Below are 13,620 nucleotides of genomic sequence, written 5' to 3' on the forward strand. Positions count from 1 at the left end.
TACACTTTAAAAATTTATAAAATTATAAACATTTTACTACATAAAACTAAAACTATTCTTTTTTTTAGTTTAAATATTGTAGTTTAAATAAGTGTGTTGAAATGTAAAATTTTTTGTACTTTCTATTGTTATCATTCTTTTTATCTCTTGAAAATATTTTAAATCTATGTCAAAGGAAGCATAAGTGTTTCCACATTTTTTATTTCACTAACATTGATTTTTTAGCCCCATTTTGGTAAGCCAGTGATTCTGAATTTAAATTAAGGATTCATACAAGGTTTAACTTCATGAGCCCTCATTTTAAAACATAATCCTTTATGTTAAAATTCAGATTTAACTTGCTCAGTTCAATATCTTAAAGATTAGAATACCTTCTGTAATGTCTGCTCCGACATTTCTTTCCAATTCTTCTCTGGAGTACTCTTCTTGACCCCATCATCTTCATCGTGTCTAAAGAGTTGTTCTAGCAGAGAATAAATAATATAGTATGTCTATATAGTATTACATATATATATATATATATAATATATTATGGTACCTCATACACTGCTGAAACACTGTCCTGTCATTTTAAGGAAAAGGGGTCTATAGTTTCTCCACTATGAATAATGTAGTCTATTTCATTGTCAAATATTGGCCATAAACTGAATGGTGACCCTTTTCAAGATTTTCAGTCACATAATTATGTATCTTTGTAGTGTCACTTTTTTTTTTCTGGCAGTGTAAGATTTTCAAAGGTACAACAGATCTGCAGGTTAACAATGCTGTACTTTTATTCCCATTTTCATTCTTTTGTAGACTATTCCCTCTTTGCCTTAAAAGCAGAATTCACTGCCTTTTTATCTACACAGTCACTACTAGTTTTGTTCTCTGGATCTTGTTCCCTGCCAGGAGGATCAGAGTGATTGCAGAACAAAGCAAATAGTCACAGAATTAGGGTGGACTGAAACTGTAACACCCCCTACCACCACCTTTTCTTTTTTTTTTTTAAGTAAAAGATCCTGCACTGGCAGAGTAAAGCACAAAAATCACATTTTCAGAATAACTGACTTTACCCAGTCAAGGGTAAAGTTCAAATCATTCCTACACTGCCCAAGCATCCCTTCAAACAAGCAAAACTATATATAAGAAACATAACAACATTAAAGGAAAAAACAATCGTAAAACTTCAGTTAATATTATTAGAACTGAAATACATTAAAACCTATAAATATTTTTCTTAGATAAATTAGTGACAAATTTAATATTTTCTTACTGAATTATTTTTGAATTATATTTTTCAAAAAATCAAAAAGGGAGCAAAAATAACAATACATAAAGCTAAAAGGCTGAATATCTGTATTAGTCTGAGATGATTTTGCTTTAAAGTATGCTTGGCTGCTGTAGGTCAGTGTAAAACTTTGATTTATCAACAAAGGAAAAAGAAAACAATATTATTCTCTGTAGAGTAGAAATCCTCTTGGTATAAACAGTGACTAACAAGTTTGTTAGAGTGAATTAGGCATTTCTTTTGTCTTTGAAACATGACATATCCAATTAAAACTTCTGTACTCACGAAATAAATAGAACATTATCCTAAGGATAATAAAAGTCAGAATAGGTAGAATTTGCCACCTAGGGAATATGTACCTTTACCTTGAAAATCATCGATTGGTTCCCAAGTTTCTCTTTCTAGTCCCCTAACACCATGGTGCTGAATTCATTTACAACATTCTTTCAGCAATATAGAAATAATATGCAAATACAATTCATCTGTTCTAGTGATTTAAATATCTGCTATAGTTCTTAGTAAAATATTTACACTTAAAAATAAGAAAACAGTTCTATTTTCAAAAGCCATACAGTACTAAAAGTAGCTAAATAATTCCAACAAAATAAATGTTAAAGACATTTAAACGTGAATTTGATTGCTGTTTTTGTGCTCCTAAGTGTGCTTCAAGATTCACAGGTGGACTGGAAGAGCAAGTTCACTCGTGGTTTTCCACTGAAAATTCTGTTTCTCACCTTCACAGGTCTTATAAAGAATATACAAGCAGCCTGACCCAGGCCAAGGACAGGAACAAAGACCCAAGTCTCTGCCCCTTGATTCCCTTCCCTTCTAAGGATCTCAGGATTTGGGAACTGAACAAAAGGATCTAGTTAGAAATATACAGGTCTATTTTTGTCCTTTGGTAGATGTATGAGAATATGCTTCACCTTAAGTTCAGTTCAGTACCATTCACTCAGTCGTGTCCGACTTTTTGCAAGCCCATGGACTACAGCACGCCAGGCCTCCCTGTCTATCACCAACTCCTGGAGCTTGCTCAAACTCATGTCCATTGAGTTGGTGATGCCATCCAACCATCTCAGCCTCTGTTGTCCCCTTCTTCTCCTGCCTTCAATCTTTCCCAAAATCAGGGTCTTTTCCAATGAGTCATTTCTTCGCATCAGGTAGCCAAAGTTTTGAAGCTTCAACTTCAGCATCAGTCCTTTCAATGAATATTCAGGATGATTTCCTTTAGGATGGGCTGGTTGGATCTCCTTGCAGTGCAAGGGACTCTCAAGAGTCTTCTCCAACAACATAGATCAAAAGCATTAATTCTTTGGTGCTCAGGTTTCTTTATGGTCCAATGCTCACATCCATACATGACTACTGGAAAAACCAGAGCTGTGACTAGACAGACCTTTGTTGGCAAAGTAATGTCTCCGTTTTTTAATATGCTGTCTAGGTTGGTCATAGCTTTTCTTCCAAGGAGCAAGCGTTTTGTTGTTGTTGTTGTTGGTTTTTAGTTTCATGGCTGCAGTCACCATCTGCAATGATTTTTGGAGCCCAAGAAGATAAAGTCTGTCAGTTTCCATTGTTTCCCCATCTATTTGCCATGAAATGATGGGACCAGATGCCATGATCTTAGTTTTCTGAATGTTGAGTTTTAAGCCAGCTTTTTCACTTTCCTCTTTCACTTTCATCAAGAGGCTCTTTAGTTCCTCTTTGCTTCCTACCATAAGGGTGGTGTCATCTGCATATCTGAGGTTATTGATATTTCTCCCAACAATCTCGATTCCAGCTTGTGCTCCATCTAGCCCGGCATTTCACATGATGTACTTTGCATATAAATTAAATAAGCAGGGTGACAATACACAGCCTTGACGTACTCCTTTCCCGTTTTGGAACCAGTCTGTTGTTCCATATCTGGTTCTAACTGTTGCTTCTTAACCTGCATACAGATTTCTCAGGATGCAGGTCAGGTGGTCTGGTATTCCCACCTCTTTTAAGAATTCGCCACAGTTTGTTGTGATCCACACAGTCAAAGGCTTTAGTGCAGTCAATGCACCAGAAGTAGCTGTTTTTCTGGAATTCTCTTGCTTTTGATTCAACAGATGTTGGCAATTTGATCTCTGGTTCCTCTGACTTTTCTAAATCCAGCTTGAATATCTGGAAGTTCTTGGTTCACATACAGTTGAAGCCTAGCTTGGAAAATTTGAGCATTACTTTGTTAGCTTGTGAGATGAGTGCAATTGTGTGGTAGTTTGAGGAAGGCTTTCTTATCTCTCCTTGCTATTCTTTAGAACTTTGGCATTCAGATGGGTGTATTTTCCCTTTTCTCCTTTGTCTTTTGCTTCTCTTCTTTTCTCAGCTATTTGTAAGGCCTCCTCAGACAACCATTTTGTCTTTTTTAATTTCTTTTTCTTGGGGATGGTTTTGATCACCGTCTCCTATTCACTGTCACAAACCTCCATCCATAGTTCTTCGGGCACTCTGTCTATCAGATCTAATCCCTTGAATCTAATTGTCACTTGCACCATATAATCGAAAGGGATTTTGGTCTAGTGGTTTTCACTACCTTCTTCATTTTAAGTCTGAATTTTGCAATAAGGAGTTCATGACCTGACCCACAGTCAGCTCCCAGTCTTCTTTTTACTGAATGTATAGAACTTCTCCATCTTCAGCCACAAAGAAAAAAATCAATCTGATTTCAGTATTGACCATCTGGTGATATCCATGTATAGAGTGATCCCTCGTGTTGTTGGAAGAGGGTGTTTACCATGACCAGTGTGTTCTCTTGGCAAAATTCTGTTACAGCGTTTGCCCTGCTTTATTTTTGTACTCCTAGGTCAAACTTGCCTGTTACTCCAAGTATGTTTCACCTTACTGGAAATTTATTTTTTAAATTGTGGTTTTAAATGCTTTACTGTTATTTTCACTCCTATGTTTTTTTACTCTTACATTTCTTTTGTCCCCTTAATTCTCCTAGATAACATTAAAAATTAAGGTAAATTGTTGAACACTTTCTCCTTCTTTTAGATATTTTAAAAAATTATTTAAAATTATTATTTAAAAATATTTTAAAAATATTTAAAAATTATTTTAAAAAATTATTTAAAATTAATGGAGGGTTGCAGAATATAGTAGCCTAAAAATGCCACTTTGGCATATTGATTATTTTGGGCAGTAGGCACTTAAAAAAAATAGAGGGACAGATTTTCCTAGAACACCCCTTATCTGCTGGAAGACCCTCCAAAAGGAACTCACTCCCGTAAAGTTTCACCAGAGAAGATTAATTCTTATCACAGGAGGAGGAAACTAGAAGCCCACACTAGATCCAGACAAGCTTTATTACAAACTATGATAGCTCTCAGCTAGTCTCTTGAGGGCCCATTCATTTTTCCTAAAATCATTTACTCTCACTTAAGAGGCCTACATCCCTCTTCCTCCTCTCTTCCTATTAGAAGAGTATGTAATTCTGAATTCTAAAGCCTCCTATTTGAATACTCACTTTTCCCTGGGTATCTTCCATGTGTACATATGACATATATATTAATAAATTTGTTTTTCTTAATCTGTCTTTACCTACTGAAACCCCTACTATAGGGGTTTCAGTTAAGAACTCAGCAAGGTAGAAGGAAAATTCTTATTCCTTCCCTCCAATTATTTTTTTATTCATCTTAATTTTTGTTTCCTACACTAACTTTATTAAAGGTCTGTTTGTGATCATATCAGTTTGTGATACAAAGAAAGGGGAATAGGTATCTTGAGTATTGGCAATTTCCTAAACATACTGAAACCAAGTAGACCCTGTGGGGATTCCTGGGTATGGAAGCCTGTCTATGTCCCCTATTCTGTGTTTGTAGGGAACAGATCCAGCCTCCATGACCTTCCTTGACTCCCAAAGGGCAGATTCAAACATCTGCCAATCAGGGAAGGGAGGGAATGCAGAGACAAGGCAGGAACAGCCAAGAAACAAGCGTGCAGCCCGGGTCTGGTTCTGCCTCAGGGGATACACACAGCAGTATTCTGGGGTGCAGGCCTTGTACTCACCGTAATATCATTAGCAACCCCACTCCTGAACTATTACAGTAAAATGCCTCACCAGGTTCTCCCAGGTTGAGACACACAGTTTTCAAGGGCAGGACCCCATTGTGCCCCACTATGCCTGGCAAAGCAATAAAGCTTCTCTTTTCAACTTCACTCAAAATGCAGTCTCTGAAATTCGATTCAGCATCAGTGCACAGAGGCTGAGTTTTCTGGCATCAATATTAATATATTTTCTTCATTTTTAGGAAAAAATAAGAGTCATAGTGAGCAGTGGAGAAGGAAATGGCAACTCACTCCAGTATTCTTTCCTGGAAAATTCAATGGACAGAGGAGCCTATTGGGTTATTTTCCAGAGGGTCACAAAAAGCTGGACATGACTGAGCAACTGAGCATACACACCACACATAGTGAGCATATTACTTTAGAGGGTACTTGTCATACAACAAAACAAGAAATATATCTTTGGTCTTTTTCCTTGGCTCCCTATACAGAGCTTCTAAAAGTCCTTAGAATTTCATGAGTGACAGAGAGATAGAGGTAAGAAAATTATCTTCTGTTATTCATAAGAGGCCCCTTTTCACAAGTTTCCCTTAAATCTATTTTCCTTTATATTTCACTTCTACTTAACACAAGCTGGGATATAAAATTCTTGTTGGAGACACCAACAAAATTTCTATATACTAACAACAAAAGATAAGAAAGAGAAATAAATGAAACAATTCCATTTACCATCTCATTAAAAGAATAAAATACCTAGGAATAAACCTAACTAAAGAGATAAAAGAATTGCACTTTGAAAACTATAAGACACTAATAAGGTAAATAATAAATGATACAAACAGATGAAAAGATACACCATATTCTTGGATTGGAAGAATCAATATTGTCAAAATGCCCATACTACTCAAGGCAATCTACAGATTCAGTACAATCCCTATCAAAATATCAACAGCTTTTTTCCACAGAACAATAATTTAAAAATATTCTAATTCATATCAAAAATAAAAGACTCCAAACAGCAAAAGCAATCCTGGTGCAATCAGGCTCGTTAACCTCAGACAATACTACAAAGTTACAGTCATCCAAACAGTATGGTACTAGCACAAAAACTAAAATACTGATAATGGAACAGGATAGGAAGCCTGAAAATAAACCCATGCATCTATGGTCAATTAATCTATGACAAAGGAAGCAAGAATATATAATAGAGAAAAACACTCTCTTCAAACAGTGGTGCTGGGAAAACTGCACAGCCACATGTAATAGAATTAAATTAGAACATTCTCTAAATCCATACAGAAAAATAAACTCAAAATGGATTAAAGACCTGAATGTAAAACTGCATACTATAAAACTCTTGGAGGGAAACAGGCAGAACACACTGTGACATAAATTGCAGCAATATTTTTTTTTTTTTGATTCACCTCCTAGAGTAATGAAAATAAAAAGAGAAATAAACAAATGGCATATAATCAAAAGCTTTTTCACAGCAAAAAAAAAAAAAAAATACATAAGCAAAATGAAAAGACAACCCACAGAATGGGAGAAAACATTTTGTAAATGAAGCGACCACCAAGGCATTAATCTCCAAAATACAGAACGGGTCATGCAGCTCAATATCAAGAAAACAAACACCACAATCAGAAAACAGGCAGAAGATCTAAGCAGACAATTCTCTAAATAAAGCATATACATTTCCAAAAAGCACATGAAAATATGCTCAACATTACTAATTATTAGATAACTGCAAATCAAAACTACAATAAATATCACCTCACAATGGTAATAACGGCCATCATCAAAAACTGTGCAAACAATAAATGCTGGAGAGGGTGTGGAGAAAATGGGAACCCTCCAAAACTACAGATATGAATGCAAATTGGTACAACCACTATGGAGAACAAGAAGGAGGTTCCTTAAAAATATAAAAATAGAAATGTACAATCCAGCAATCCCACTCCTGAGCATATATCCAGAGAAACTATAATTCAGAAAGATATATGCACCCCAGTGTTCACTGCAGCACTGTCAACAGCAGCGAGGTCATGGAAACAACCTAAATCTCCATCAACAGAAGAGTAGATAAAGATGTGGAACATATACAACGGGATAGTAGTCAAGTCATTAAAAGGGAAGAAATGCCATTTGCAGCAACATGGATGGATCCAAAGATAAAGTGAAGTAAGTCAGACAGAGAAAGACAAATTACTTGTATGTGGAATCTAAAAATTTAAACAAATGAACTTTCTCTCTAAACAGAAACAGACTCACAGACTTCAAAAATAAACTCTTATTGTTACCAAAGGGAAAGGGAGGGGGATAAATTAGGAGTTTGGTATTAACATATATACACTACTATATACAAAATAGATAATCAATAAGGATCTAGTGAACTCTACTCAATATTATATAATAACCAATATGGGAAAAGAATCTGAAAAATAATGGATATATGTATATGAATAATGAATCACCTAGTTATATACCTTAAACTAATACAATACTGTAAATTATCTATAATATACAGCAAAATTTTTTTAAAAGTTTAAGTGTTGTCAACTTAAGATAGGCTGTTATAGATATAAGTTATCATATATAAGCCTCCTGTGTGTTTGCATGCTAAGATGCTTCAGTCATGTTTGACTGTTAGCGACCCGATGGACTGTAGCCCACCAGGCTCCACTGTCCATGGGATGCTCCAGGCAAGAATATTGGAGTGGGTTGCCATTTCCTCTTCCAGTGGATCTCCCTGACCCAGGGATTAAACCCATGTCTCTTAATGTTTCCTGCATTGGCAGGCATGTTCTTTTCCACTAGCAACACCTGGGAAGCCAATATAAGCCTCCTAGTAATCGCAAAGCAAAAACCTACAATAAACACACAAAAGATAAACAGAAAGGAATATAAGTACATTTATATAACTAAAGAAAGTTATCAAAATATAAAAGAAGAGAATAAGAGAATAAAGGAAGAGAGTAGAACTACAAAAAACAGCCAGTAAACAATTAACAAAAAAATCAATATGTACATACATATCAGCAATTATTTTAAGTGGAAATGCCCTAAATTCTCCAAACACACAGAGTAGCTAGATCAATAAAAGTAAGACAAGACCTATCTATATACTGATTACAAAAGATTCACTATAGATGTTAAGACACATAGACTGAACATGAAAGGACTGAAAAAATTATTTCATGCAAAAAGAAACCAAAAGGAAGATGAAGTAGTGACACTTATATCAGACAAAACAGACTTTAAAATAAGACTGTTACAGAAAACAAAGATGGATATTATATAATGATGAATAGGTTATTCAACAAGAGGATTTAACATTTGCAAATGTTCATACACCCTACATAAGAGCACCTAAATATAGAAAGCAAATATTAAGAGACCTAATAGGAGAAAAAGACAGTAATACAGTAGCTGTTATGCTCAGATTTAATATTTCATGATAGTTCCAGTCTTACTAGGTGGTATGTTTCCAGGAATTTATCCATTTATTTTCTAGGTTGAGCAATTTGTTGGAATTTATTTATTATAAGTATTTTCCTATGATTCTTTATATTGTATTTGTGTTATCAGTTGTAACATCTCCTGTTTCATTTTTTACTTTATTTGAGTTCTTTTTTTCTTATACCTATAGCTAAAGGCTTGTCAATTTTATCTTTTCAAAGAACCAGCTCTGAACAGATTTATAACTGGTAAGGAGATTGAATCAGTAATCAAAAACCTCCCAACAAACAAAAACCAGGACCAGATGGCTTCATTAATGAATTCTACTAAATATTTAAAGAATTAATGTAAAAAAAAAAAGAATTAATATCAATTCTTCTCAAACTCTTCCAAAGTATTTAAGAGAAGGGAGCTCTTCCAAACTTATTTTACATGGCCAATATTATCTTGATACCAAAACCAGAAAAGGACACCACAAAAAAATGAAAATTATGGGCCAATTTTAAAATGGGCTGAAGATCTAAACAGACATTCTTCAAAAGAAGACATACAAGCATAATTTGCTTTAGTATGCTTTGCTTTACTCTTCTTCCTAGATACTGTGTTTTTCAACAAATTGAGTATGTGTGGCAACCTTCTGTCAGCCAAGTCTACAGGTGCCATTTCTAACAGCATTTGGTCATTTTATGTCTCTGTTACACATTTTGGTAATTTTCCCAATATTTCAAGCCCTCCTCAAGCAAAATGATTACAACCCACTGAAAACTCAGATGACAGATAGCATTTTTTAGCAATAAAGTGTTTTTTAATTAAGGTAAGTGCATTTTTTTAGACATAATGATATTGTACACTTAATAAACTACAATATAGTGTAAATACAATTTTTATGTACACTGGGAAACCACATAAATCATGTGGCCTGCTTTATAGCAATATTCATTTTATTGTGGTGATCTGGAAAAAATACCTCACAATATCTCCTAGAAATGCCTATACAGATGGCCAACAGATATGTGAAAAGATGTTCAACATCATTAATCATTAGGGAACACAAATCAAAACCATACTGAGATATCATCTCATATCTTTTAGAATATCTATTATGAAAAAGACAGAAAGTAACAAATCTTGCTGAGAATGTGGAGAAAAGAGAACCCTTGTGCACTTCTCGTGGGAATATAAAGAAGTGCAGTCACTTTGTATAACAATAAGGAGGTTCTTCAAAAAAGTAAAAATAGAACTACCATATGATCCAGCAATTCTACTTCTGAGTATTTATCCAAAGAAGATGAAGACACTAACATGAAAAGATATATACACCCCAATGTTCATTAAAGCATTGTTTATGATAGCCAAGATACGGAAATAACCTAGGTGTTCACTGATGGATGATAGAAAGAAATTGTGGCATATATATATGTATATACATATATATATATATACATAAAATGGATATTATTCAGCCATAAAAAAGAATAGCATCTTGACATTTGTGATAACATTGATGGGCCTCACAGACATTATGCTAAATAAATAAGTCAGAGAGAGAAAAACAAATGTATGACGTCTCTCATATGTGCAATCTAAAGAAACAAAGAAGCTCAGAAATACAGACAACAAACTGATGATTAACAGAGGTGATAAAAGAAATGAGTGAAGAGGGTCACAGGGTAAAAAGAAAAAAGAAGGGAGCACAGATTTGAGCCCTGGCTGGGGAACTATGATCCCACATGCCTCAGGGCATGGCTTAAAAAAAAAAAGTAAAGAAAAAAAGAGTACTAAAAATAAAGGTCTCATCAGTATTTCACCCAGTGATCTTAGTAGTCACTAATGATCACTGCCTTGATCTATGACAAAAAAAAAAACCTCAGTGAAAAAGTATGCTTAAGTGAAAGTCACTCAAGTCATGTCTGACTCTTTGTGACCCCATGGACTATACAGTCTATGGAATTCTCCAGCCCAGAATATGGGAGTGGACAGCCATTCCCTTCTCCAAAGTTTAAAATATGACATAAATCAATGGTGTAAAACAGAAGGATTCAAATATTGGCCTTGACAAATCATGGGTATACTAAACAGGTGAAACTGGAACAACAAAGTAATTGGGACAAAATCCAGAGGAGTGATATATAAACATTCAAATATTACATACAAATTATTAAGTATAAATAACTAAGTATAAATTATTAATTATAACTTGTCAACACCTAAAAAGCACAGTGGTAACAAGTAAGCTGTAGCAAGTTTAAATAAGAAGAAACTCTGTCATATCAACCTTATTTACTTTTTTTAATGAGGTTACTTAGGATGGACTGAAGTCCTATAGTAAATACACTTATCTTGATTTTAACAAAGGAAAATCTTACAATTGAAATAGATTATCCCCTTTTACTGAATACTCTCAGGCTAGGGTTCAGGCAGGTTTCAGATTTGCAGATCTCCAAGTTTCCTTCTAGCTCTAAGACTGTGACTCCAGGTGAGAATCACATCACTTCTAAAAAATGTAATGTCATATGAAAATATAAATGAATTATTGATAGTAACTACCTCTATGTTATCAATAACTCTCCATTACCTATAAAACTTTGAACAAACATAACCAGTAAAACTTCATCAATGAATAATAAAAATTAATATTCTCTCCATATCCAATATTTCTTTAAAATTTTAATAAACTATAAACCTAACTTTTAAGTGTTCTTTCTACTTGATTTTCTCATGAAAGATGAAAATGCTAATAAGATATGAAGGAGTAAAGCAACAGAAGTAGGGAGAGCAGGGTAAGATTCTTAGAAGCTGAAAATAAAACATTAAAAACTGGATAATTTTAAACTGCCTACATTGAATATTTATTTTGACAAAGTTACCTTCGCTTCTCTCTGCCATAAATGTATTCAATTCTTGTATTGTTGCTTTATCAACAGACATATGTACTTTAAGTTTATCCAGTTCTTCTTGAAGATTCATTCTATGAAAATTAACATAATAAACAATTATTTTAAATATGTAAGTTAAGAAAAATATGGCAAACATATAAAGATGGCAAAAATATTTTTAAAATACATGAATTAGTAGTAAAAAAAGCTAGAGCATATTAATATTAACAAATCCTAATAATTAAAATTGAATTTTAATGACATCTCTAAAGTAAAATGTTTCAACTGATTTTTAACTTTGTCTAAATAAACATACTAAATAATTAAAAAACATAAACTACATAATTAAAAAAAAATCTATTGACTTACCAGATCATTTTCTAACACACAGATACATGATGTAAAATAATAATAAAACATTAATACATATCACTGAAAACAAAGAGAGTAAATCTAAAGATGCGAAATAAAGGCAAAAAATCCTTACTAGTAAAATGAAATTGAGCTACCATGACAACAGACCTGGATTAAACAACATCCATGGAGAGCTCCAACCTTGAGACCTGAGTGGACAAGAAAATTTATCCACAAGGACCTTCATGGCTGAGACACAAAACTGGATTAACTGAAGGAAGCTGGGACACAACATTTTCTGAATGAAAACCTGAATATCTAAGCTTATCTGGCTGAAGTTCCATTAAAAAGAAGCTTTTTGTCCAGTCTAAGGGCAAGAAAGAGTCAATCATGTGTGATCAGAAACATAACTATATATTGTTGTTGTTGAGTTACTAAGTCATGTCTGATTCTTTGTGACCTCATAGACTGTAGTACACCAGGCTCCTATGTCCTCCACTATCTCCTAGAGTTTCCTCAAATTCATCATATTTACTGAGTCAGTGATACTATCTAACCACCTCATCCTCTGCTGCCCTCTTTCTTCTTTTGCTGTCAATTGTTCTTAGCATCGGGGTCTTTTCCAACGAGTCAGCTCTCCATATAAAGTGGCCAAGGTATTGGAGCATCAGCCTCAGCATCAAGTGAAAGTGAAAGTCGCTCAGTTGTGTCCAACTCTTTGCAACCCCATGGACTGGGGCCTGCCAGGCTCCTCTGTCCATGGAATTCTCCCGGCAAGAACACTGGAGTGCGTAGCCTATCCTTTCTCCAGGGGATCTTCCCAACACAGGGATCCAACCAGCAGCTCCTGTATTTCAGGCAGATTGTTTACCAGCTGAGTTACCAGGGAAGCCTAAAAGTGAAAGTGTTAATCAGTCTGTTGTGTCCGATTCTGTGTCACCCCATGGACTGTAGCCCACCAGGCTTCTCTGTCCAAGGAATTCTCCAGGCAAGAATACTAGAGTAGGTTGCCATCAGTCCTTCCAGTGAATTTTCATAGTTGATTTCCTTTGGGATGGACTGGTTTGGTCTCCTTGAAGTCTGAGGGACTCTCAAGAGTCTTCTCCAGTACCACAATTTCAAAGAATCAATTCTTAGCTGCTCAGCCTTCTTTATGGCCCAACTCTCACATCTGTACATGACTTCTGGAAAAAAAACTTAGCTTTGATTAGACAGACCTTTGTTGACAAAATGATATCTCTGCTTTTTAATGCACTGTCTAGGTTTGTCACAGCTTTCCTTCCAAGGAGCAAGTGTCTTTTAATTTCATGGCTGCAGTCACCATTTGCAGTGATTTTGGAGTCCAAGAAAATAAAGTCTGTCACTGTTTCCACTGTTTCCCAATCTCTGCCACAAAGTGATGGGACCAGATGCCATGATTTTAGTTTTCTGAATGTTAAGTTTTAAGCCAGCTTTTTTGCTCTCCTCTTTCACCCTCAATAAGAGGCTCTTTAGTTCCTCTTTGCTAATGGCAAATGGCAGAATGCCATTAGGAAGGTATCATCTACCTATCTGAGGATGTTGATATTTCTCCTAGAAATCTTGACTCCAGCTTGTGATTCATCTAGTTCAGTATTTCACATGATGTACTCTGCAATA

At 34.8% G+C, this 13,620-nt stretch overlaps 1 protein-coding gene across 2 annotated transcripts in view; it reads right to left on the reverse strand.

Annotated features, from left to right (window-relative positions):
* Positions 1–13,620, reverse strand: part of CNTLN (centlein) — a 319,886-nt gene that overhangs the window by 99,387 nt on the left and 206,879 nt on the right. For both annotated transcript variants that reach the window (XM_043890767.1, XM_043890768.1), the window contains 2 exons: positions 11,620–11,720; positions 372–463 (listed from right to left, as the gene is read on the reverse strand). In XM_043890767.1, coding sequence (XP_043746702.1) covers positions 372–463; positions 11,620–11,720 — 193 coding nt within the window. The remainder of the gene's footprint in view (positions 1–371; positions 464–11,619; positions 11,721–13,620) is intronic.

Source organism: Cervus elaphus, chromosome 29 (genome assembly GCF_910594005.1).
Source record: "Cervus elaphus chromosome 29, mCerEla1.1, whole genome shotgun sequence".
NCBI classification, from domain to species: Eukaryota; Metazoa; Chordata; class Mammalia; order Artiodactyla; family Cervidae; genus Cervus; species Cervus elaphus.